The sequence below is a fragment of the Limulus polyphemus genome, unplaced genomic scaffold (genome assembly GCF_000517525.1).
Source record: "Limulus polyphemus unplaced genomic scaffold, Limulus_polyphemus-2.1.2 Scaffold1657, whole genome shotgun sequence".
Classification (NCBI taxonomy): domain Eukaryota; kingdom Metazoa; phylum Arthropoda; class Merostomata; order Xiphosura; family Limulidae; genus Limulus; species Limulus polyphemus.
This window is the reverse complement of record NW_013667267.1, coordinates 31771-58395: the sequence shown is the minus strand read 5'-3', so window position 1 is coordinate 58395 and position 26625 is coordinate 31771. Positions and strand designations below refer to the sequence as shown.

Sequence of the window (26625 nt, the reverse complement as noted above, 5' to 3'; positions counted from 1 at the left end):
GTGAGTTCAACTTACATGTTTAGTAGTAATGTATATGCTTTTGTATTCACCAGTTCATTTGCATAATGTTTTCTTCCTTTTCTCCTGATTATTGTTGCCTTTTCATGTTTTCTTCCCATCCGATCCATCACCTTACCGTGTCCCTGGCTGCACATTTCCACATTTCTTTGTGGGACATCCTCAGTGCTATATCTGTTTATCTGTGGTGGTAAGTACTCCATTCATATTTTTTTTCTTTGTAGGAGCCTTTATTGTAGATTTGGATCCCACTTTCTGGCAAGTGTTGCCTGACCAGGTATACTTGGTCTTAAATCTGCAGTGTACAACCTGTGAATACACTAGATGAATGTGACATTGGGATTCTTCCTACTGCAGACCTGAAGTACCTTTCTAGATGGCACTAGGTGTTGGTTGATCAGCTCCATCCAATATGTCATCTATGCATTGATATAAAATTTAGAAAAAAAGACAAAATAATGACACAAGGGCAAAAACACCCACCGTTGAGATGTGGTGTTCTGCTGGACCACTCTTAGATGTACCTAAGGTCTTTTGCTTCATAAATATTTTCATCCCAAACTGTACACTTGTGGACTAACATGAGTAAAGCAGACAGGATTTGCTGGCCATCTCTGATGATCTGTGGCATTTGATGCTCATCCTACCGCAGACCTGATGTAAAATTCCAGATGCTGCCAAATGCTAGATGTTGCACTCTGTCAATGTGATTGCTCTGCTTTTCAATAGAGGGTATTGTGGTCACCCATTGCACTGTCTCTGGTGCTGGACTCTAACACATTAGAGTATAGTGGAGTATAGGAGTCCATGCCACTTACCAGTTCCTAGCTGCTGGGATGGAGGCATGTCCTCCTGAGTGTGCACAATACCACTCAGTTTGAGAGTATGGCAGTGGCATTCAGTGGGTGTCAGTGGTGTGATGCCCTTCCTACTGCAGACTTGATGTACAATCCCAGATGCCACTAGGAGTTGGATGTAGCTCTCCGCCATATGTATAAATGAAAAATTAACAAAAAATGCAGTTTGCCCTTCCAGTTGACACATTCCTCCTCCTTGACATCCACCAGATGCTGGTTCCTGGGGATTGGGTGTTGGTTGGAGACAGTCCAGCCACATAAGTCCTCTCATGTGTTTAGCTGGTATCTTCCTCCTACCACAGACTGGATGATAGATTCCCAATGCTGCCAAGTTTTTTTACTGTAGATGCAACTACAAAATTGAAGTCCCTCTTCCTACTGTCCACTGGATGTTGATTTCTTGTGGATCTGGTGTTGGTTGTAGCTGGACGAGACACATAACTTCCTGCTTGTGTAAGGCTGGGTACCCTCCTTTTACCATGGACTGAATAACCAAATTCCCAATGCCACCACATGTTTTGGACCAGAGAGGAACACCCACCTGCTCTCTCCTCCTTTCTACTATCTGCTGGATGTCAGTTCTTGGTGGATCTGGTGTTTGAGTTGTGCATGTGCAGAGACAGGTTCTTGGTACGGGAGCTCCTCTTTCCTGCCAGTACCTGTTATTGAGGTGAAAGGTGGAGAACCCTCTTCCTACCATAGACCTGATGTACAGTTTTAGATGCTGCCAGGTATTGGTTGAGGTGAAATCCAATTTATGGTCTGTTGTGCCCAGCCACTCTACATCAGGGGTCCCATTATATCTGTACTTTTTTGGGACACCTCCAAGTTCCCACCCTTTATGTTTTGGTGACACATTACTAAAGGGCAAAGAATATACCTGGATTAGAAGTGGTTCATTCTCCCACTGGGGCATTGTTTTTCATTTCTTATCACACCTCATGGTCTTCCTTTGGGAGCTTCCTAAAGGGTATTGTCTGCTCACTGGATCTCTACCAGTTCAGTGTGGGATTCTAACATTTTGTGAGAAGAGGTAAGATATTGTATCAAAAGTTAGTTTTCCTAAACTGAAAATGTATTTCCAATAGATACTTACCTCTTCTCAAATTTCCCACCTGTCCTCCCCATTTCTGGTGTGAATTGGTTTTGTTAGTTCTGACCAATCTTGAAGTGATTAACATGTACTTGATTAGAGATGAAACTAGTTACAATAGGGGAAGTGTCACACTCCTATTGGTAGAGGGTTGTTGCATGATCATCTGCAGTAATAAGTAGGGGAAACAAGACTAGTGATGAGCATACATTTGCACCAGTAGAGGGCAGTACAAGTCAAGAAAGCTTTTTGTGTCAGGAGGTAAGTATGTATCAGAAATACATTTTCAGTTTAAAAAAATGTTAACTTACAGAACAATTTTAACAGAAAATGCTCTAAATTTAGGTGCTTCCTATATGGAGGCCATACAATTTTTTTTGTAAATTATTTACTATTATGAAGAATAAGATCATCATAATATAACATAAAGATGCATTTAATATGTATACTTCTTAGTACAGCCTGTAAAAGTGTTAACTTCAAACAAACTTGTATAAAATACATGTGTGTATCATTTCCATTCCAGTCAGGCTTCAATATCCCACCCACATCAGGATATCCCACTCAGCCTGGAATGACATATCCATCTCAGCAATTAGGGCATTCATCAGCATATCCAGTGGTTGGTAATCCAATAAATAAAACTTGTGATACCTAATCATGATGCACAAGCTTCAGATTTGTAGCTTGTAAATTATTTCAGTCCTTTGAAAAAACAAGACAAAAAAAACAAAGCAATTTAATTGTTGGTGGTTGTGAATTAATTTAACAAGGGTTTAAAGAATTCATTATTAAAAATATATTTGAGTCTAGTCCATAAACTTTAATGTTTTTAAAGTTAAACTGAAATATTCTAAGAACTAACACAGAATACAGTAGTATGATATTTATGGTTTATATAAATGAATATGAATATGCCATAAGTGCAGTTTAGAAAAGTTCCAGCATATTTCTTTATTAGTAAATGTAAGTTGAACTCACTTAGTCAGCATATATATATATACATTGTAGATTGATTATGAATATGCCAAATGTGCAGTTAGGAAAGTTCCAGCATATTTCTTTATTAGTTAATGTAAGTTGAACTCACTTAGTCAGCATATATATATATACATTGTAGATTGATTATGAATATGCCAAATGTTCAGTTAGGAAAGTTCCAGCATATTTCTTTATTCGTAGACAATAATATTAAAACTTTATCATTTGTTTGAAACATTTGAGTGAACTTAACAGTATAAAGCATTTTGAAATAAATGACATCTTATGTTTTATGTATTATAAACATTTAAGATTTCCCACGGAACTTGGTGGCACATGTAGGGCAAGTTTTTCAGTAGTGCTGTCCACTATATTAACTTACATAAAACATTAATATTATACTGCTGGATTCTGTGTTACTTCTCAGAATATTTCAGTTTAACATTAAAATCATTAAATTATTTGGACTAGATTCAGTCTCAAAGCTAACATTTTAGTACAGGTGACTGTCCGTTGTGACAAGTTAAGTTCAGATTTTCATTGTCTTTACTTGAATAGAGATTGCTTATTATGATATGACAGTTGTATTCAGTTTCCCTATTTCTCACAATTTCAGTTAGAGAATACAGATTTATTTATTTCATTGCTGGAAAGCATTAATTTGAGGTTAATTAAATCTGATTTTATTCCAAGGTAGGAAAGTTAATCTTGGTGTATAATTTTGTGATATAGTAACTCCTTTTTTATTTGTACTCAATACAATGACTTTTTATATTTCTTAGTCCATATGTTTAGTTACAAGCAAGCACTTAAAGACACAACTTGCTCATTCTTTTTCACTAATTTCTTGTTCATTTTAGACTGGATCTTTTATCTTAGATATAAAACTTTTGAATTTTTTTTAGCAGTCTTCAGGAGGCTACCACAAAGGGAGTCCTGCTATCCCTATAGGTGTAGGTGTGGCAGCTGGTGCTGCTTTACTTGGAGGAGCAGCATTAATGAGCAAAGGAGGCAAAGTAAGTTACTCATAGTTACCTTGGTTCCATTCTACAATGTCAGTGTGGCTGTTATTTATCAGGTTCATTGTGCATTGTCCTTAATAGCTAGTAAGTATGATTTTGCATTTTTAATTTCACACACTGGAATGTAAGGAAATTATGATGAATTGAATTTTACTATTTATTTACTATCATTTCACATGATGAATTTGATTGTTTTGAGTTTGGATGATAATATCAAAACAGTACAACATTGTTAGTGAAATGGTTTTTCTATGAAATTGAGTTTCAGTTTAATTTCACTGTTGCATACAAATATATCTTCACTTGCTAAGGCTTTGTGAAGATGTTTATTACATAGTAATGTATGTCTTAAGTGCTATCATTTTGTAATATTATTCTCTTATTCTCCTTCACCATTTTACAACTGTTTGCAACAACTACGTGCAGCTTGTGTGGTATATAAGAATACCAAGTGTTTTCTACCTCCTTGAATTGATATAGAAAATTTTCAAAATTTATCATTTGTGCAGATATATGTAGTTTCCATAGAACATGTTGGTCAAGAAGATCATTAGGCTACTGTTGCTCTTGTTACATATTGTTCTGTGTCAGTTGCCTAAAGTAACACCTTTTCTTTTCCTATGGTAAAGGTAGCTGCATGGTTGGTCACGGTAGTATGTGAATTTAGTTACCTTTCTCACTGGCAGTCAGGTGGTCTGTTGAAGTTACGACCTCCCTTATGTTTCACTTGCAATGACCAGTGACATGGGTATCCTAGTCACTCTAGGAATGTTTGATGTTAATGAGATGAGTAAGTAACATTTTTTTTTTAATCTGGAGCAAGATCTCGATAGAGTTAGTCTGGAACAAGACCACAACAGGGTCAGTCTGATAAAATATGCTGACCGAGTAAGATAAGAAACAACTTCAGAATTAATTCTTCAATAAAGGCGATTGTTCGTTGAGGCAAGTAACTTATAAATTTTTGCTGTGTTTGCTTCAATAGAGATTGATTTTACATTTGTATTCAATCTCTGGTTCTCATGGTTTAGAAGCATATAAAAAAAAGACACACTTTAGGATACATAAACTCTAGAATCTTCCTTAGTTTTCTCTTAGATTAAAAATTTTACCCTATATATGGTATTTTTGGAGGTGGGGGTAGATTTTCATGAGGCAAGTTTTATTTAGTGAAGAAAGTGGAAACCATTTTCTATAGAAAACTCTTAATAAGTATGGTCGCTGAGTGGGAAAAAACTAAAATATGGAGTTGGTTCTCATTCACCAGCTGAAACCTGAATTGAACTTAGCATATACATTACTACTAAAATGTAAGTTGAACTCACTCAATCAGCATATACATTACTACTAAAAATGTAAGTTGAACTCACTTAGTCAGCATATACATTACTACTAAAAATGTAAGTTGAACTCACTTATTCGTGGGGGAACCACACTACATCCAGAACAGGTATGCTCTTCACTTGGAACTTAGTTCCTGTATCAAGGGTGGAATAGTACATGAGTAATCATCATTATAGGCCAGCCCCAACCAGATAGCTGAGGTTCCACAATTTGGGAGTAAGCTGTGTGAATTAACATGCCAGCCTTCTCTGAAGTAAGTCTGTTGCAAATGTTTTTTTACATGCTGAAGATTTGCTTAGGCTCTGCAGAAGATCTAGGGAAGCGGAGGATAGTGACAGCTACCTTGATCAGTGTAAATGACCCACAAATATCTTTACACCTTATCAGAGTGACCAATCTCTCTCTATATCATGCCAAGTCAGACAGTACTTCTTTCTAGTTATCATCTGGCTTATTATCTGTGATTTTCTATAAGTGAAATGCTTTGATGATGTCATTCAGGGAAAGATACTCTTCCATGTATACAAGACCCAGATTGTTTATTGCTGTGTGAACTGAGTGAAGTGTAAGTTCCTTATGTTTTTGAAGTATTGAGGATATGCTTCTCATCAGAGATAGTGAATGGAGAAGTAGATAACATCTAATTTGAAACTTGTGGTAAAAGACGTATTTTGGGATATCTGATTCAAGGGTGGTGATACATTTAATGAGAGGTTCCAAAAACTTAACTAGTTTTTCATCTTTCTCAAAGAAGGTGTCCAAGGTAGGTGTGACTTCTTCAGAGATTGTTACAATACTTATAGTGCCAGGAGAACAGAATTTGTTTGGAACAAACTTGTACAGAAAAGCACAATGTAGTCCCAGCATGTTTTGTCTAACAGTTTCAGTAAGATTCTCATTTATTTCTTCTTGTATTCAGAAGATGGGAAATTGGGCATTATTTACAATCTGCTTGCATTGGGTTTTGGTTGTAGAGCTTGATTGAAACTTCATGGTGTCACCTATAAGAAGATTTAAAATATTAGGGACACAACCACAGAATGATATGAGATGGGCAGGTTGTTTCTTTTGAGGTAACTACCAGGCTTTCATCATTTTTGTGGCATTGCATGTTACCATGTGAAGGAACTTTTCTTTCATGCCCTCAGATATATTGTATTTTTAATACAGTACATTATCTTTTATCACATGTATAGCTATTATCATTTAGTGCTGCCCTCTATATCCAAAAGTTTTTTGGATGCCACATGCCTTGAACTTCCACGTACCCCACGATCAATGTGGTTCAACTGCGTCTCCCATGTAAATCATCAAGCGACAACCCTTTACCAATAATAGTGTGACACACCCTCCTGATGCATGTGGCTCCCTCTATTCGATTCTACTGAACTATCACTTGTCATTAAGCAGTGATCAAGTGCAGATGCTTTTCACTTGTGCTCTTTTCATGTGTTCATTTCTCTTTTTTTTGGGAAGTAGTGATTTACTTGATTTTTTTCATTTGCTAGAGTTAGTTTTTTTCTGTAGTAGTTTGCTGCGATAACTTACCTTTGTTTATTTTTTCTCATTCACTATTTCTTTATGGTTTAATATGAATTCCGAAGTTTGTGTTTTGCAACTTCTTATATTAATACCTCTACTTCTAGTGCCATTACCAGCTTCAGGTCTAGGATCTTGACTGAGGATTTTTTGTCCAATATTCATTGGGAGATTGATCATTATGTGAGGCATTCCTTTTTCTCCTGACAATGTTTGGGGTCCTTTCACATTGCCAAACCCTGCTCATGACGAGGAGGATTTTGTCAGTTTTTTTCATCCTCCTACCTATGCTGTGCTTTCTCGTGCATATCCAACATAATCTACTAGACTGAACTCTGCCTTTTTGGATATGCTTTTTCAGGTGTGTTCCAGTTTCATTTGTTTTCCCTCCTTCCCCTGACATCAGGGTTCATGCTGAGCATTTCATTTCTCATAGACTTATGATCATTATGCTTTGGTTTATCTGCCAGTTGATCAACCCTTTCTTGACTCCCAGCAGTTGAAGTCAATTTTGCTTATATGGGGACTGTCCCTTATAATCCTATAAATTTTTACCATGTCATTTTCCCACCTTTGTCTTACCCTTACAGCTCTCCTACAGTACTTGTTTAACACACACACCCCTTTTTCAGGCACTCCACTGATCCCCTGAGAAGTTTTTGGGGGATACACTTTCTCTTCTTACTCCTAGCTCCTTGGCACCATTGTCCTCTTTGGCCCTATTCCTTCACATGTGGTTTAGTTGCTGTTGGGATCTTATTGGGAAGGATGATGAAATTTCACAGGTTCATCTATCTTCCCATTATCTTCATGACTTCCGGATGGCTCCTTTTCTCCAGCAGTTTGTTTTGGAGATTTTCCAGAGTCTTTGGATTCACATGTGGACTCTGTGATCAGGGATTTTCCCATTTTTTTGGAGTCTCACCTTTATCGTTCATTGGAGGAAACTCTTCAGTCAGGTATGTGGCATCCACCTCGTACATTCATTTCCCACCATCTTCATTGTGTAATTGTTTCTTCCTTGTTGAGATACTGCCTTATGACTGTAGCCAACCTTCAAACTTCGGTGCAGCCATGACTGGGTAAGTTATCTTTTTATATATTTTTCATTACCAGGAGCATGTCCCATTTAGGTATGCTTCCTATATATCAAATCCATACTGTATGGTCATGATATATACTCATGGCCAATAATGCACATTGTTGAGATGGGGTGTTCTACAAGATCACTAGTGGGTTTTTCTTTGGGATATATTTACTTCATTATTGTATCCCTTCTGGACCGTACTAACCCCTGGACTTGCAAGGATTAAATAAGAGGATATAGCTGTCCATTCCTGCTGTCCCTTTGATTGAATAAATCAGGGGCAGTCTGCTTTTCAAAATAGGGATTTTATGGTCACCCATTGCACTGTCTTTGGTGTTGGCATTCCTCCAGACTCTCCATCCAATTTTCTTCCCCTTGTTCTTCTAGTGGAGTGTGGGAATCCTTGCCACTGAGGTGATAGACCATTGAGAAATCCTTCTGAATATGTTTGCTTCCATTCAGTAGAGAGTATGGCAGTGGTATTTTGCTGGTGTAGATGGTGTGCAATCCTCCAATTATGTGCTCCACCTCTGTGCAGTGGATCCTGGAGGTTGATTTTGCAACCAATTTCTGTGGGGTTCTATCCAGAGGGTGAGGTTGCTTATAGTTTCTAGATGTGATCCTCTTTCATGTGGTGGGACCTGGAGGGTGGTATTGTACTCTTAACTTCTGTGCAGTCCTATCTGGAGGATGATGTTGTGCATATCTACAAACCAATATGCTCCGCCTCTGTGTGGTGGGTCTCGGAGGTTGATGTTGCATTCAGCTTCTGTCTGGTTCTATCTGGAGGGTGAGGTCTCGGAGGTTAATGTTGCATTCAGCTTCTGTGTGGTTCTATCTGGAGGGTGAGGTTTCTTATATTTTATGGATGAAATCCACTTCTGTGCAGTGGGACCCGGAGGTTGCTATTGCGCTCCAGCTTTTGTGCAGTCTGATCTGAAGGATGATGTTGCTTTGGAGTAGACTCATTACATTGCAGTTCAGCTCTTCAGTTGGGATCCCTCCATCTACCATCACCTGAATGTCAGTTACTATTGAGTGATTTTGGATTAGAGCTGGATCAATCAACATAAATTCTCACACATCTGTTGGTTGTGTTACCTCTTCCTCACTCAATTTGCCACAGGATCTCCACCTCCGTGCAGTGGGTCCCAGCTTTTGTGCAGTTCTATCCAGAGGGTGAGGTTGCTATATGTTTCGAGAGGTGATCCACTTCCATGTGGTGGAATTCAGAGGGTGTTGTTAAGCTTCAGATTCTGTGCAGTCATATCTGGAGGATAATGTTGATTGGGGTGATGTTTCTTCCTCTTGCAGTCTACCTCAGGGTGTTTTCACTGCCTGAGGCTGATGTTGTGCATTGTGGTGCCAGTCTGATTGAGGTTGAGTTTGATGTGACCTACCACTTTGGGACATCTTTTCCTACTGTTATTCAGATTTTGGGTTCTTGGATATGTGGTTGGCTGTGGATTTATGCATGTGCCTATTTCATAGATCGGTTTGCACAGTATATCCTTTCATTCTACTTAACTTGAGGTGAAAACTGTGTGAACCCTCCTCCCACTACGCGTTGGAGGTTCTATTCCTGATACCAGCTGCATACAGTTCACTGTGCCCTAGTCACGTTACATCTTGGAGCAAACCCATTTTAGTTTTCCACACATTCATGTTTGTAGATGGTTCTTCTATGCGATTCAGCTTCCAGTATACAGTGGTTCAGATTCTGACTCAACCAGTTTTCTCTCCCCTTTTTGGTTGGGCTCCTCTTACTTTCAGCCTGTGTATGCAACACCTATTTCTACACTGGGCAAAGAGAATACCTGGTACAGAAGTGGTACGGTCTTCAAGGTGTGTTCCTTTCCCAACAGAAATCACACTTCATGGGTGTTCTTCAGGAGCTTTCAAAGGATACTTATTTCTATCCCTCTGCCTAATGTCCATTATCAGAAGTTAATATTTTCCTATACTGAAAATAGATTTCTGATAAGTACTTACCTCTCTCACACGTCCTACCCTTCCTATGCACTGAAAAGTGGTTCTTTTTTTTCTGCCTAATTTCGAAGTGATAGTTCGATAGAGGAAGTCACATATGTCAAGAGGGTGTGTTGCACTCCTATTTGAGGAGGATGGTTGTTGCATAATGAGAGATGCAGTTGAACCACATTGATTGTGGGGTATATGGGAGTTTAAGGCTTGTGGCATGAAAAAAAACAAATTTGCATATAGATAGAAGCACTGAACTACAATAGCTATACATGTGAGAAAAGGTAAGTACCTATCAGAAATCAATTTTCAGTATAGGAAAATAATAACTTTCAGCCCTGTATTTGCTTAAATTGAAATTCTGCTTTCATAGAGTGTTTGGTAGATGAATTGGACTAGAAGTAGTTGCACTGGATGAACGTGCTTGATAGGCAGCAGACTACGTATGGACATCCAGTTATGCTCAGTGGTGTACCTGTGGCATATACTGCTGTTACTTGTAACTCTCGAATATAATTGTCTTTGTTTAAATAAAGTTTGCCAAACCTTTCCATTTTGGAGCTTTAATTACATGGAGTTGATAAGGCAGAGAGCTATTTAATGATGATGAGGTATTGGCATGAAAAAATTAACATTTTCAGAATGTTCTTTTTCAGATATGCAGTATGCTCGTTAATTGACTTTGGTACATATGTAGACCTGTTGTTAAGTTTTGGTCTAATAACACTTGAGCCTTCATTAGTTTTCATGCCATAAATTTTCTAACTTCATTACAGCATTTATTGTAATTGTTTGTATGGTTAATTATTCTATAAACATTGAGGACATATATTTTATTGTAATATATACAACTGAAAGTCTCCAAACTTTGTTTTGTTTCTTTATTAGTAGGACATAATAACTAGTACTAATTCTTACCTTTATTGTGCCTCATTCTTCTGCCTGTCAGGATATTTGGATTTTCTTGTATGTCCTCAATATCCAAACCCCCTTTGATATTTAAACTGCTGGTGACTTGGACATTCCATGACAGGAGCTCTTACTTGTGCTCACCCATATTGATGGTAATGCCCAGAAAAGCAATGACTGTAATGCTTAGCCACTTATGTGTCAAATGTAAAAGCTTACACCCCCTCTTACTCATGATCATGCCCTATGTGGAACGATAAAAAGGAAGTGCATAGAAGTGGATGGTTTATTCAGGGCAGTAAAGATCCTTAAAGTTTTCCATTTGGGGGTAAATCTCTGGAGAAGCTACTCTTAGATAATAACTTATGTTTTTTAGTGCTGTTGATCTGCATATGTATTCATCTTCCAACCTTTCATTGGATAAGGGCAGTTGGGCATGGTTTACTAACCTTTTGGAATACAATCTTGCTGTTTTTTTAAAAACAGTTTGTTGAGGCCACAACTGGTTCTATTGTACATACAGCTATAACTGTTATATCTAAAATCCTGACACACTTCCTATTTCACTTTCATCCATGGTGGTCTCTTCTGTGCTTGCTGCAAGCCCTCAGGTGTAAGTCATGCTTTTACCACTACCACTTCAAAGCTAAGCTATCACTGCTAGTGCTAATAACATGGCCCATTGCTTGGTGCCAATTTCCAACAATAACTAGCATTATAAAAAAAAAAGTGTCAAATAAAACGTCTCTTTCCACCAGTTCTTGTTAAATAAATACTTAAGGAACAAATGGATTGTGGCTATTAAGCAAGATGAAGGCTCATATTTTAAGTTAAGGTAATTGTATATGAGCAATAATTGGGGACTTGTGGCTTCACTATAAATATTTTAAGTGTTTAAATAGATCTAATGCAAAATAAAAATATGTATTTGAGTTGTAGTTTATGTTTGTTTGAAATTATTCATTAAATTGCAGCCTAATGGACTATTATTACTGCCAAATATGTTGTATTACACTAGATGTATCGTCTTTGATTAGATCTATAATAAACAATCTATAGGTCTCTCTCTTTATCTATTAATTCTGGGCCAATGGCAATGTTGGATTTTATAAGTAGGCCTAAAATACATGCAATTCAATTTGTTTTCTTAGATGTAGTTATTTGATGTGTATCTTTAAGAACTATGATTGCATAGATCTATGCCTGTGTGTAGCTTAGATCTAAATTTTATTCTGTTATACTAATTTAATAGATGTAGGCCTACTATTAGTGAAGCAAGAAATTCATAGATGGCTTATAACATAGGGCTTAATGATTGGCTTTTCAAACATTTTGACATGTTTAAACCAATTCAATTGTATTTTAAAAACATCATATATATATAAAGACAATAAGCAATGTAGGCCTATTTAATGTAGGAATTTTATATGATTATGTATATGAATGTTACTGTTGACATTTAATTCACCATGGTTACCAGTACTCATTGGAATACATGCATAGAAAACATGCTTTTCACAGACCAAGTCAATATGATATTTAAAATGTTTGCAACAGTAAATCTATTAACTCACATCTGTGATAAAATTCATTTCATCATGTTGCTCTAATACATAAAAATCTATGTTTAAATGATTAACATCATATCTAGTTTCAACATTGTTTCAGTCATTGTAGTACTGACTGGTAATGATGGCGATGAAATTTACCATCAACCTCATGATTGTAATGCTCTAAGAAACTTTTATACGCCATGCTTGATGTCACTTAAATGGCCTTTAGTTTGGTGATTAAGTTCTTGATAACACATGCAGAAAATGCAGGTACAAGCTTAAGTTTGTGTTCCAAAAGTCATGCTTAATGCCAGTCGCAGTGTTTATGATAGCACTGCAGCAGGTCTAGCCTTGTTTTGAGCTGGTGTAATTGAAATCATGAATAAGGCCTGTTGGAACCAGAACAGGGCTTGAGATATTTTCTCTAGGTACCCAGTTTATATCAACCTCATTGTATTTCATAAGGCTGTAGAGCAGATTTGACACATTAGATAGTGGAGTCAAAGAACTTTTAGATCACAGTAGTTTGTAGCATCTTTTCTTCTTTCACCAATTCTAAAATAATTAGGAACAAGATACAAAAGATGAATGGAAAGTATACATGATTCCATCTGCTTTTGATATCTTATCCTCATGGTCACAAAGCATGTTATTGGCCTATTGTCTTAATTAGCTGTTATTGTAATGTGTTGAAGAAAATGAATAATACTCATCTTGTTTGGTTCTTAGAATCAAATAACTGTCTCTCCAACATCAAATATGGTTTTTGCAGGCAAAGATCCACCATATACCCTCTGATCAGAGTTGAAACATATATTAAATATACATTTGTTAAGCATGAACAACTGGTTCATGTATTAATTAATTTAAAGAGGGTATATGATACCACTTGAAGTTATTAAATTTTAAGATAGCTTCATTTATATGGTTGTGTGGACATTTATCCAATTTTTTATTGAAAAAATTTGGGGTAAAATATCTTTCAGAATCCACTTTGAATCAGCATTTTCTGAATCCTTCAAACAAGACCTGGTCATTCCTCAAATCTGTGTTTTGAGAGTCACTTTTCTCCATTAAAGTTGGTTTTATTAAAGAAAAACATCCATCATGTGTTCCAAACTACTTCTGTATTGATGACTTTCAGATTTATTTTTTCCTCAAATGTGAGGATTATTGAGGGATAGCTTTAAGGTGAACTTAATTAACTATATTAATGAATTACTGCAAACAGGTTTCAGTTTTTTACTTCCACAGCTATTTGCTTGCATGTTTGCTGACAACAGTATTAGCATTAAGACTCATATCTTCACTTGGGTAATGCTGCAATCCCTATGATTGCAGAAACAATAATAGATGCTGTGCATTTAGGTGAGTCTGTCTCATTAAGGCATGTTACTTTTCTCAGTTAGGATGTAATTTTGAGTTAGTGTAAGAAGTCAGATACTCTTAAGAGGAAATTCTGATTTCATTTTCATTAACCCCATTTCATTTGTCCATCTTTCATTACTCTTTTTACTGATACCTTCAAATCAAGTAACTCAGTTGGTTCAGCCAGTGTTTATAGTGACTCTGTAGTAACTAATGAAATTCCTTTCATTGTTTGCCATTTCCCTTAAAGTTATACATAACCTTACTTACCTTAGATTACGTAGAAGCTAAGTGGTACAGTTAGTTTACCAACTACAGTGACTCTTTTACCCTGGAATTACTTAATGATATAATCCACATTCTGTTCTTTCTCATCTCCACAAAATACTTCCCTCTTTATTTTTGGTTATCAAATTCTGCTGAATCCCTGGCTTTGTTAGTATTAGGGGAATTGATTTGGCTAATTCAAATTCACCTCTTCCACTTCGTTTAAGAATATACCCATTCATTATATGGATTTTCAACATTTTATCATGGGGGCTTCTTGCATCTTGGCAGAAACTGTGGGAAAAACAGCAGACTAACAAACTTTTCTATATTGATCTTGTAATGGAACACTAGCCATTAGTTTATGTAGGAAGTGAAGTTGTTTTATGATGGCTACACATTGGCCATTGTTTTTTATCTCATCATCATTTACTTGGAGCTGACCATTCAGTGTGATACATAGTTGTCTGTTGTCCACATTTTAATGTTTTTCTTGGTTATGCAATGGTGGTAGTATTTTAAACAATTTTTTACAAGTCTTTTGTGTTGGAAAGGGTGATGCTGCTATTTTTACCTTTTTAAAAGCTATTGGTTTTTGCAGTGTCATTTAACTGTTATCATTTATATCTACCATTTTTTTTTCTTTGTTTGTATTATTATCATTATTTTACCATTGTAACTTTATTTTTTATCTTATATTTTTCCATTTTCATGTTAACTGCATCTATTGTGTATGACCTTAGATTCCTAACCCAACTTAACATGGTCCCTAACCTTTTGTGTGCCTCAAGACAAGTTCAAGATTGAAAGCAAGATGTCAGTCATTTCATTGTTAACTCACTGGCCTGCAGGATTAGACTGCAAACAGTTCTTGTGGTGTGTGAGCAAAATCACCTGAGTGCATGACAAAGTAATTAAACTCATAACATTATGGCTGTTGGTTTGGTGCAAAATATGATTTGATTTGTATATTCAGTAATAATTACTGTTTTCTTTTGTCACTTGCTGTTGATAGCCACTTGAAACAACTTGGATCTTGTGAGTTATGCTTTGGGGCCCCTCAATCTAACCTAACCTTACTAACAAAGGTGTCATTTATGGTTGATGTTACACTTTGCTTTTGTCATAAAGATTCATAAATGAAATAATGGAATAATAATAAACAAATTTGCTTGTGTTACATAGATAATGGTAAAAAAAGAGCAAAGACCAAATGAAAAATAAATCAGTAACAAGATATTAGAAATAAATGTTACAAATTATTTGTTTAGGATCTGGAAGCTGTTTTTATAGTAAAATTTATACTTGAATTTTAAATATTTTTTTGATAATTCAGTAAAATACAAATTTCATTTTTATTTTTGCATTCTTTTTTTAGATATTTGTGAATAGCGAACATTTTGCAGATTTTCATCACAGATTACCCCTTCAACGAATAACGTATATAACAATAGATGGTGATGTCACTATTAGCATGATCAGATTTGAAACATCTGGACAGTCAGGAGTAAGTGTGAGTACAAATTTCACTACCATTAAATTGCTTGAACAGAATTGAAGCTTGTGAACAATCAACAGTAAGTGTTATCATACACTTCAGTATTACTAAATTACTTGAACAGGTGTGAAACACCTGGACGATCAGCAGTAAGTGTGGTCACCACTTTTCAGTAGTACTAAAGCTATATTTCAGAAATAATAATGTTAACCTTCGAGTATTTGTTTTTCTGAAGAAAATAAGTTTTAAACACTTGGCCATCAAAACATCATTTTGTTTGAGAAATAGACTAAATGCTTTAACTTTTTGTTTTGTTGAACTGAAGTATTTTGAGAATTAATAAAGAATACAGCAATATAATATTATTGGTTTATATACATAAATACAAATATGTCATAAATTTGATTAGAAAAGTTCCAGAACACTTTTTCAGCACATTGAAAATTCATCATCTGTTTGAAACATTTGAATGAATTTAACAGTATAAAACATTTTCAATTTAAATATCTAATTATGTTTTATGTATTATAAAAGTTGAAGATTCCTCACAGAACTGGGTGGTACATGTAGTTCAGGGTCCACCATATATTTTATTTGTTCCTCATTTGGATATTTAGCTAGTTAGATACAGTAACTGTAGATTATCAGGAAAAGTGGTTTTTTTGTTTAAGTTTCTGCTTCTTATCAAGTTTTTAAATTAGATTGCAGACATTAGGGTGGTCCTGTGGTAGAGCCTCGGAATTCATAGTTGGTGAATCACTTTTGAAACCATGCAATATCACAATCCCCCCATAACAGGGATGATGGGTGATAGGATGTTGCTGACTGGTTGCCCTCCTTTCTTAATAGTTAATTGTTAAAATTTAGGAATTGTGCCTTAGTAGTTTTGCCATAATTGCAAATATGCAAATATTCAAGTGATGAAGTGTGTTCGCAATTTTTATCAATTCTAGCCACTGTATTTCTTCAAGCAATTTATTTGGGTCTTATGTTTCCTTAGAAATGGTTCTGTATTGCGATTTGTTTTGCTAAATAATAATGAGTAAAATACTTTCGGATTAATTTTTGGGGTGGTGCCAGCCTCTTCCTGGTGAGGGGGATGAAGTGGGCTAGACAAAAAATTTAGGGGGATGAATCCTAGATCTTGTGAGTGCACACTGTAGTATTTATGAAGTTAACCAACTTTGACAGTTAACATTTTTTGTTGGGTGCAAAGGCAACAGGGGAGACTAAGACACATATTTGGGTAGCTCCAGCTCTAGGCAAGCTCATCCCTCTTTACTGCTTCCCCTGTTAATTCTGTGCATGAGATAGGTGATTACAAGCAAAATTGATGCTGTGGTAACATTTGTTTTGTTATGTATCTGCATTATGTTTTCAAATGTTAATTTGCCTTACAATAATGATATTTTGAAAAAAAAATCAATTAATTATGCTCTAATTACAGATCTGAAAGGTCAATGTATCAAAATAATCACAATTTTTGTACTCTGCATTATGGGAAGTAACTGATTATTGAAGTCATTCATGAAGTGAAACATTCAGAGTTCAGTTCAATGTCCAGTAAGCCTAAAAGTACTTCTAATTCCTAATTGAAAAGAAGGATTTCTTAATACTTGATTTATTTTTCAGAATGTTTCATAACTTTATTAGAATAGTACACAAGTGATTTCATGTCTATATGATCTGTTGATAACAAATCTGTATTTTGTTAAAGTTGCTACCCTTTAAAAATATTTTTTTCATCATATATACACATGTGTTTTCACCAATAATCTTCACATTCGGTATGATATCTTACCTCTTCTCACAAAAAACTTTCTTGACTTCTACCACCCTCTATCGATGCAAATGTTCACTTAACCTTAGCCTTATTACTGCATACTAGCATGTAAATGATCATGCAGCAATCCTCAACCAATAGGCGTGCGACACTACCCTATCATAACTAGTGCTCTCTCTAATCATGCACATGTTAATTATTTCTTGATTGGCAATCCTACTGATTAGATATGTTTTTCACTTACGGATTAATTAACCTATCCACACGTTTTTATTTTCCTGAATTTCTCCTTCAGTTAATTTGTTCTTTTACCTTTTTGTTCTGTTTCTTGGAGAATTACGATTTATTTCATTTATCTTTTTTCCTTTTTCAATTTTGGAAGTTATGTGCTGACAGTTTCGGGTGGTCACAACAATGACTGCTCTTACTGTGGCAGAGGAATTTCCAACCATGACTAACAAGTTAACACCAAGATTCTCAACCAAGGAAGTGATGACTCTGGTCATGCTACAATCAGACTACGCTGATGATTCTCCTAATAATATTTTTAGTGATCTTTTCATGTTGGATTTTGACAGCCTTTCTCCCCCTCCTGAATATGCCTCTTAGTCAAGTGCCATTTTGGGAGACTTGCCCAGAACTTTTTCCCTTTGGGGGATTTGTTATTCAATTATGTTATGTTCTTATCTCCCATTTCCAATGTTCGACCCTGCCCTTCTAGAATGTTCTTATCCCACCACCTCTTTTCTCACTTCAGTGCCCTCTGAGGGTGTATGACACGTACTGCTCCCTTCTGTTGGATACCACTTTTATCTTGGTACACCCCTGATCTATGCAGTTGCTTTCTGTATGGATAATGTCCTTACCAGCCCCTCCACCTTCTCAATATGGGATTCTAGCTATAAGTGTCAGTGGATGGTAAGTATGTTTTGGAAGTTAACATTTTCCTAAATTGAAAATGTATTTCCAATAATACTTACCTCTGCTGACACTCTCCCAACCTTCCTCCCCACTAAGAGCCAGTGCTAGAGACTGGGATAGTGTCAGTCTTGAAAAAGTGATCAAATTATCTGAATGAGGTGCTTTTATACAGTACCAGGATAGAGGCCGCTTTAACGTAGATGGAGAGTATATCGCCAAGGGCAGTTGAGTGGGGTATAAAAGACTGGAGGAAACGAGAAAAAATCAGACCAATGCTTGGATGGGCAAAGTTGAAACCCTGGAGGTCAAGGAATAGCTATAAGTGTCAGTGGAGATAAGTAATATTGGATATATATTTTCAATTTAGGAAAATGCTAACTTTTGTAACAGGGTGGGTGGGTGTCCTTTGGAACTGGCTGCTTTAAAATGTGATGGAAGCAGTTAATTTAAGGGAAAGCTAGATAACTATTTGAATGATAAAAGTTGGCTTTAGGTTTTTAGTGTTTAGTTTAACTTAGTGGATAAGACAGCCTGGGTGGACCAAAATGTCCCTTGTTGTCCTTTAATGTTATGCTATGTTAAGATTGGTGTAGGATTATGATCAGAAGAATACAATTTCTTGAAATAAGATTCTCTGAATCATACTTTTCATAAGATTTTGTGAATATCGGAAAGAACAAGAATTGTTTATGGGACAGGAATTAGACAGTTTTCATAAGCCTGACTTTGTATATGACAGGAATTAGACAGTTTTTAAAAGCCTGACTTTGTATAGGACAAGAATTCCAAATTTAAAGTAATACTTGAATATCTGTTTTAGGTATCACAGAATTATGCTAATGCAAAAGCAGGCTTTATTTTATTAGATTACACTTTGATTAGATAACTTGATGGGGTGATAGCTAGGTCTTTCCTAAAATGATCTTGTAAATATGAAGATTTTGGTTGAGAATTGTATTCCTTCTTTGAACTTGGGGAGTTAGAGCTTGATATAGACAAGTAGATGTTTGACTGAATTATTGGTACAGTCGTGATGTCTCCATTTTGTCTTTCAAATATTATGTTATAATAGACATATGCATGTAACATTGTAGACCACCAACACCTAGACAGTAAAATGTTTTTAATTGTTACCACTCTAGTCACTTGTGTATATAAGTAACCTATTATAATATTTTAAGTAAATAAAATTCCTGTTTTATATTGAAAGTGTTTGTGTGATTGTTTTATTATACTTATCTGTGTTGGTACTGTAGAGAACATCACTGGGAACAGTATATATCACTGAAGATATGAAAGATGCTGAAGCTAAGGTAAATAAAACACTGGAAGAGTTCCAGAATCTCTTGAATAGATTAAACAAGACGCAGCGAACAGAGGTGAATCGATCTTTGGGATTGAAGATGCATGAACTCAAAGCTCAGTTGGAAATGCTGAAAGAAATGTGTTTAGAATAATCTGGAAGTGAAGAATAAAATGGTCAAATTCATTTAGCTTAAAAGTTTGTCCTGTTATTAAGTTGTCAATTCTAAATTAATTTGACCTGTACTTGTGTTAAGTTTTTCATATTTAATAACTTTCCAAATATATTTGTTATTTATGTGGAAAGTTACATCAAGACTATGTTCATAACAAAAGCCAAGGGAATTTGGAAGCTATTAAGTGAAAAAGTATGATACATATAGTTTTTGTTATTTACACATATTAATGAGATAATACTTGATTATATCTGATGCCAACTACATTATAAATCATTTGATGAGATTTGCTATTGTATGGTAATATACTAAATGTATGTGTGTCAAACACTTCTTTCTCTGTGTACTTGTATATAAATATACCTAACATTTTCCGGTGTTTTTCTTCACAAATGTTTGATATTTAATAATTAAAATAGATAAAATACAACAGAATTCCGATGGTTGTAATAAAACTTTCTATCTAAAACAACTTACCCAATAATATAATTTTCTTATACACTGAGAACTTTTCTCCTGAATATGTGTACATTGCTGTTTTAGAAGTTGGCACATATGTATTAAAATTGAGGCTACAGTATCCATTACTGTATTTGATATGTAATTTTGGCATGTAATGATTAATAGACAGTGACTAACAAATGATTCTAGTTTTACATAACAATATCATACTTTTTATGTTAATATTTTTCTTCATGGGTTTGAAATACCCAACTAATACTGTTGTAGTACAGAGTTTTATGAGGATAATTTAAAGTGTCGATAAGTTTCAACTTATTAAAAGTACATATATATAATAAAAAAATTAGAACATTTGTGATCCTCTGAATGTGTTCTTTTGTTGTATTGCTTGACTTTCACTTTGGGTTGAAGTTAAAAATTACAGTATTATTATTTTACATAAACTTAGAATGGAGAAAATTTAATAAAATAAATGTGTTTCATCTAATTAAAATACTAAATGTCTTATCACAGTGGCATTGTAAATTATTATTTTCTTAAAATCTTGTTAAAAGAATACAAAATAACAAGTTTTTTAAGAGAAAGCTGATTATGTATTTCAATACCAGATGCTTCTTTATAAAGATAAAATCATCTCTGAATGTCTACTATAATCTTAGAAACCTATGTAACTCAAAGTATTGTCTTAGTCTACACTTGGTTTGTTCCTTTTGTTTGAGTGAAGCTCTTCATGGATTGTCAGGTCCAATAATTTTAGTACCCAGCCAACATCTATTAATTTTTAATACAGTCAGAAAATAATGTTAAATTCTATTGTTAAAATATGGAATCAATGCTGTTAACTTAAGCTTGTTATATAATATTATAATACATGTTGGAACTTGTATTTGGTAAATAATGCAGTATTTTAGTGTTAAAAACACAGTAAGTATATATAAACATGATATGGTTGTATTCCTAAAGATATTTTACAAGTATGTTGAAATTGGTCAGTTTTAATGGTACCTAGCTATTTCATGGTAAAAGTGATCATCTACGAATAAAACCTTCAGACTTGCAAGAAAAAAGAAAACAAAACTGGGAGGGACTTCCCCCTGCCCTATGGGGAAAAAGAAAACCACTGTACATGCACAACTAAGTAATAAAAATTAATTTTAAAATCCTTGAAATTTTCATACTATTTTTTGTCTGAACCTTATTCATATTTAAGGGATAGGCATAAAGCTGAGAAAAGTATTTTTAATTTCAGGTTTTATGGGAAATGTTTTGACATGCTCTTTTGTAGTTTCATGTGTTCTTTTGTGGTCACTGATAATTTCTTCAGTAAACACCAGTTGTTGAAGAATTTAAAGTGTTCTTAACCCATTTACTGCAGCAGGTACATATATGGCCTCTACATTTTTTCTGTTCACTACAGCTGGTACACATGTGGATTCTCACTTTTAAACTTCTCTTTTGAGGTGTTGGATTGTAAATTATTGTGATAATGAAGTCCATTGACATTCCACTATATGTTTACATACAGTAAGTCAGTTATTTCCACCTCATGTATGTCAGTTTTCCTCAAGATGTTGGAGAGTCCTGTATGACAACATCTGGGGAAAATCCAGATTATTTTATGGATTTACTAGATAGCATTGACTCTAGGTTGATGCAATGAACAGAAAATACGTTTAGAGGCCATATTTATATAACAGAAATCTTTAACATATATATATATATATACACACAATCATTAAACAATTGGTCCATTTTATAATATCGAATAACGAATCTGAGGAAATGTCATAACATTATTCACATACATAAATTAATTTAGATTACTATATGGTGAAGTAAAATAGACTCAAATACCCATAAAATTGTTTAATTGTTCAATCACTTCAGTTGGCTTGCTTATGTGGTTATAAAAGACTAAACTAATTATATACAAAATTTCACTATCATATTTCAAAATTAAAAAATATACTATTTTGAAGTCAGCTTAGTAGTATTATTTAATGGTGTATACTACAATACAGTTTTAAAAAACTATTCAAAAAAGTTAGGGACCTATAAACAACAAGGTGCCAGACAGTTGTTCACCCAATTGAGCTTAACAATTCAGATTTTCAATAACTACAAAGACCACTAACAAAAGCCAAGCATTATGAAACAAACATTTGAACAACATTTAGCTAAAAACACACAACTTATAATTATTGACTGCCACCTCAATACTTTTTCCAATCGGAGTAATACTGATATTATCATTTACATAGTCAGATTTATGCTGTTCAATAAAAGACCTTTACTGTTCATTTTAGTCTTGTACATTATTTATTCATACTCATTTTGTTAATGTTTTCAGACTTTCCTCTATTGATTCTGTTCTTACAAAAAATAATTATGTAACAATATGTATCAAGATATTCCCACATAATAGGATTTATTTAACTATATCATTTTGACAAACAAAATCTAAAACAGCATCTTCGTGGGTTAGCTGCTTGGCTTTTTGAATAACGATTGCCATCTCCCGTGATCACCAAAAACTCCTCAGGCTCTAAGATATTAAAATGAGACTAGTAATATTATAATCCTCATATTTAATTGGACCAACCAGAGTTCTCTGTAAGGAGGATGTATAAAACCACAGTAAACAAGGCCTTTCACCAAGTACATTTGTTGTTCTAGGTTATAGAAGTGTTAGCTAAGCATGATCTTTTTTATGATGTCTAGTGTAATGAAATATCTAAACAAAATAGTGTTTAAACAATAAATAACATATCTAAGGATTTCTAGAAAGAAATCATAATGATATTTCAACTACATTTGAAGAACACTACCCACAAGGCGGCTCACGTGTAATATTTATATATATATTTTTTTTTACCTAAATAAAACAAGTGGATATTTAGAAGCCAAGTATTTAAATTATTTTTATGTGTTCATTTATCATTAGTGAAAAGTGGAGATGTATCTGACACCAACTCTAGGTTTTCTAATGGGTCCCAAGTAAAACCACCATATTTTTCTTTGTTCAGGAAGCACAGTTTTAACATTAAGACTTTTCTACTAGGTTCCCAGTCCTCAGTAAACATCACATTATTTCTCTTCATAAGGTCCCTCAACGTGAATTCCTGTTCATGGTGGGTGGATCTAGGTGAGGTTTTGCCTGAGAAGCTTTCATTCTTTAGGATTTCAAGATCCACCCATATGTTTACTGTGTGTGGCAACACTTATAGAGGAGGAGAGGTTCCTGATGGTTGCAACACACTATTTTTACTCTGAATTTCTGTTGACCAAATGTCCTGCGGTGGCTTCCTCAGGGTCAGTCGTGGCTAGGGTTAACCAAGTACCATTATCATTGGCCTCAGTGGATTTTATGAATATTATCTTGTGCTGGTGTTTGGGTGCAGTGCCCATTAAACCCTGCTGTTTCTGCATTGTCCTTAACATATTGAGCATCTGGCAGTGTAACACCTCCACCTGTAGGATTATGATGTGTGGAATCAGTGGGTGGAGAATGTTTTCTTTCTCCTTTATGTGTACTCAAACAAGAAAACATAGCCAGTAAATAACCACATATAGATTAGTCAGTAGGCACAATCACAATCTCAAACTGTTTGTTTACCTCATTTTCTAACTTTACATTCATTATCAGAAACTTTTCAAGATGCCTCCCTTTTTAATAGAAAATGGCTTAGAGGGGCTTGCAGACTCTACAAAGTCAGTAAAAAATAAATAAAGGTCTGGAAACCTACTGGTCAAAATGTAAGGTTAATGAATTCTAGAAGTCAAAAGCCATTGGGGACGTACTTATTGAGTTTACCCCCCACAGTACTTTGAACATCAGAAGAGGAGTTATTGTCCAGAGGGATTTCCTTGACAAAATTGAATTGGACTTTCCTTTTAAACTGTACATTCATGGTATTTCAGATGTTAAGTAAATATATATATTTTGAAAAACGGTATATTTGAACCAACTTGGGTGCTCATTTTGGTCTACCAATCACTGCTTATACCTTATTTGAACTACAAATTGAGGATATGTATTTTAACCCCCTCATGTGTTTTAAGTACCAACAGTTTTCACGTGCTAAATCTTGCTGTGGTTCTTTAGATTCTTAAGACTGTGCTCATAATAGTGGCAAAGTCCACAGTCATTATGAGTGTCAGTTATATCGACACCATATCGACTTCTCTGGTTTCCATCCCTCATACTTTACACTCTAAATGTATTGAGGGAGTGAGAGAAGTACAGACGATAAAATCTCCTTAAAGTATCATAACTTGAGGCAAGGAAGATGGTAACACCTCTTTCTGAATAAAGCTATGTGCTTTATTTTGTTCCACTGCCACATTGGTAGTGCAAATGGATATATACCATTGATAATAATTAAAAGAATGGTAAAAATCGAACCAAAAACTCACTACCTAGATCTGTGTGAAATGGCCATACATATACAATGAAACTGTCAATGTTTTCATACTAATTTAGGTGACGCCAAGGCCTTGATTGACTTTTACCATCCTGTGGATACATTCTTACAGTAAACTGACGATACTTTTGTCATTTAGCAGTTTCTTTCATCAAGGTGTGTAATGAATGAGTTCATGAAGGGTAGATGGGATGGTTGATCAGCGTATTCCCTCGATGACTGGACCATTCACCACACCTCTTAAAACTGCTATCAACCATGCTACCATTGGCCATGTTGTCACACTATGCTCCTTTCACTTGTTTCCAGGAGAGGAGGTTGATCAAACAGATCTTGATAATCTTATAAAGCATTTGTCATCTCCATCATCATGGGATATTTCAACAGACATACTCTACTCTGAGATGGTGGAAGTAGGCAGTAGGGGATCTGAGGGGCATTTGTTCTCAAATCATATTCTGTGTTTTGTCAATACTGTTTATTATATCTATTTTCATGTTTCAACCGTAAGTGTTACTTTCATTGATTTATCCATTTCACTACCTTCGCTTCTTTTATTTGGAGATGAACAATGATACACGAGTTATTGATCATTTCCCCATCATTTTAAAGGACATTTCAACAGTTGATTCTACCCAATTCTATATAACAATGTAAGCTGTAGATGGCCAACTGAGCCTTCCTCATCACTTTCTCAGATCCTGATATTGTTGACCTGTACTTACCACTCCTTTAAACCTCTACATGTTTTCTAATGTAATCTCATCCATAGTGAGCACCAGACTGCCTATAGTGCACAATGAACTCAGAATGGAGCATGAAATACCTTTCTCGGGTATCTCGCTCTTAACAACCATATGGCCATTCAAAATGTATATGTCCATGCTGAGCAGATTAGATATCAAAGCCAGGAGTTGTTTTGCATTAAATTCATTTCCAGCACTTCTTCCACCACCAGATCCAAGATGTTTGGGGACAAAATTAGAAAGGTGAATGGGAGTATACATCCTATTCCCCTTTTAATGTTGCAACACAATGATCAAGATCTGGATCATTTACAGGTAATTACCAATGACCTTGGATAGTTATTTTTCCACCACTTCCCCTTGTTTTCCTGCCTTCTTGGCTATCAAGTCATGATTCAAAATATTTCCACTGTTTTAACGCAATTGTCTTTTTTATTATGACTGATGTTTACCTTTGTAAAACTCAAGCTTGCTATACATCAAGTGATATCATACACTACTTAATTTGAGGAAGAAACTTGGTACCAATTATATGCATCATTCAAGTGAAAGTTAGTTTACAGTTAGAGCCATCTGTCGGATTATATTCATGTTATTTATTTAAACTTCAGCAACTCGTTTCGAGGTATTGAAGTAATTATCTCAAATAAAGTTACAATTTTATAACATGGTTTTAAAATTTCTTGAAATCTTATATTCAATATTAAACATTTTGAAAATTTAACCAACCACGCAAAAGAAACGCGAGTGTTTCAATAGTTCAATAGGTGGGATTAAAAACTTTTTTTTTAAACCGAGCCATCAATGGATTGAATGGTAAGAAAGGGACATTTAATAATATTATCTCTCAGTTCACAGTTTTGCAAGATATCATTATATGCACGCATCTTTGCATGATCGGCCAATAGCGTTAGTTCAGTGAAGTTTTTATAATTATCAACTGAGTTTAGGGCTATTTGATCACTGATGCGAGAAGTTCGTTTTATTCCCTGTTGATTTAGTCTAATTTTATCACCAATAATTTTCTATTGTATCAATCAAGAAAGTTCAAATCCTCTCCTGTGCGGAGACGAAACTTAAAAGAACTGGTGCTGAACTTCGGCGTCATTGGCACATGTGGATGACAACTGCCAGTCTGTTGTAGGTTACCTTCCTAGCTAACAGTTGATGCCTGTAATACAACTGGGTAGATTGAAACAACGGAGTGTCTTACTCGAGCAAACAACACGACCCGATTCAGCTTAGTACTCACAACTACTTGACTACGACTCCAAAGCGGGAAGTCACTCGGCTAC

The 26625-nt window shown here is 35.0% G+C and overlaps 1 protein-coding gene and 1 long non-coding RNA gene across 2 annotated transcripts in view; both read left to right on the top strand.

Annotated features, from left to right (window-relative positions):
• Positions 1 to 5386, top strand: part of LOC111087029 — a 9931-nt gene extending 4545 nt beyond the window's left edge. Inside the window, exons 3-4 of the long non-coding RNA XR_002611745.1 lie at positions 2495 to 2590; positions 3855 to 5386. This is a non-coding gene — a long non-coding RNA (uncharacterized LOC111087029). The remainder of the gene's footprint in view (positions 1 to 2494; positions 2591 to 3854) is intronic.
• The window catches only part of LOC106464457, a 30156-nt gene extending 8959 nt beyond the window's left edge, over positions 1 to 21197 (top strand). The window contains exon 2 of the mRNA XM_013924603.2: positions 19477 to 21197. Coding sequence (XP_013780057.1) covers positions 19477 to 19677 — 201 coding nt within the window. The 3' untranslated portion in view covers positions 19678 to 21197. The remainder of the gene's footprint in view (positions 1 to 19476) is intronic.
• The last annotated feature ends 5428 nt before the right edge of the window (positions 21198 to 26625 follow it).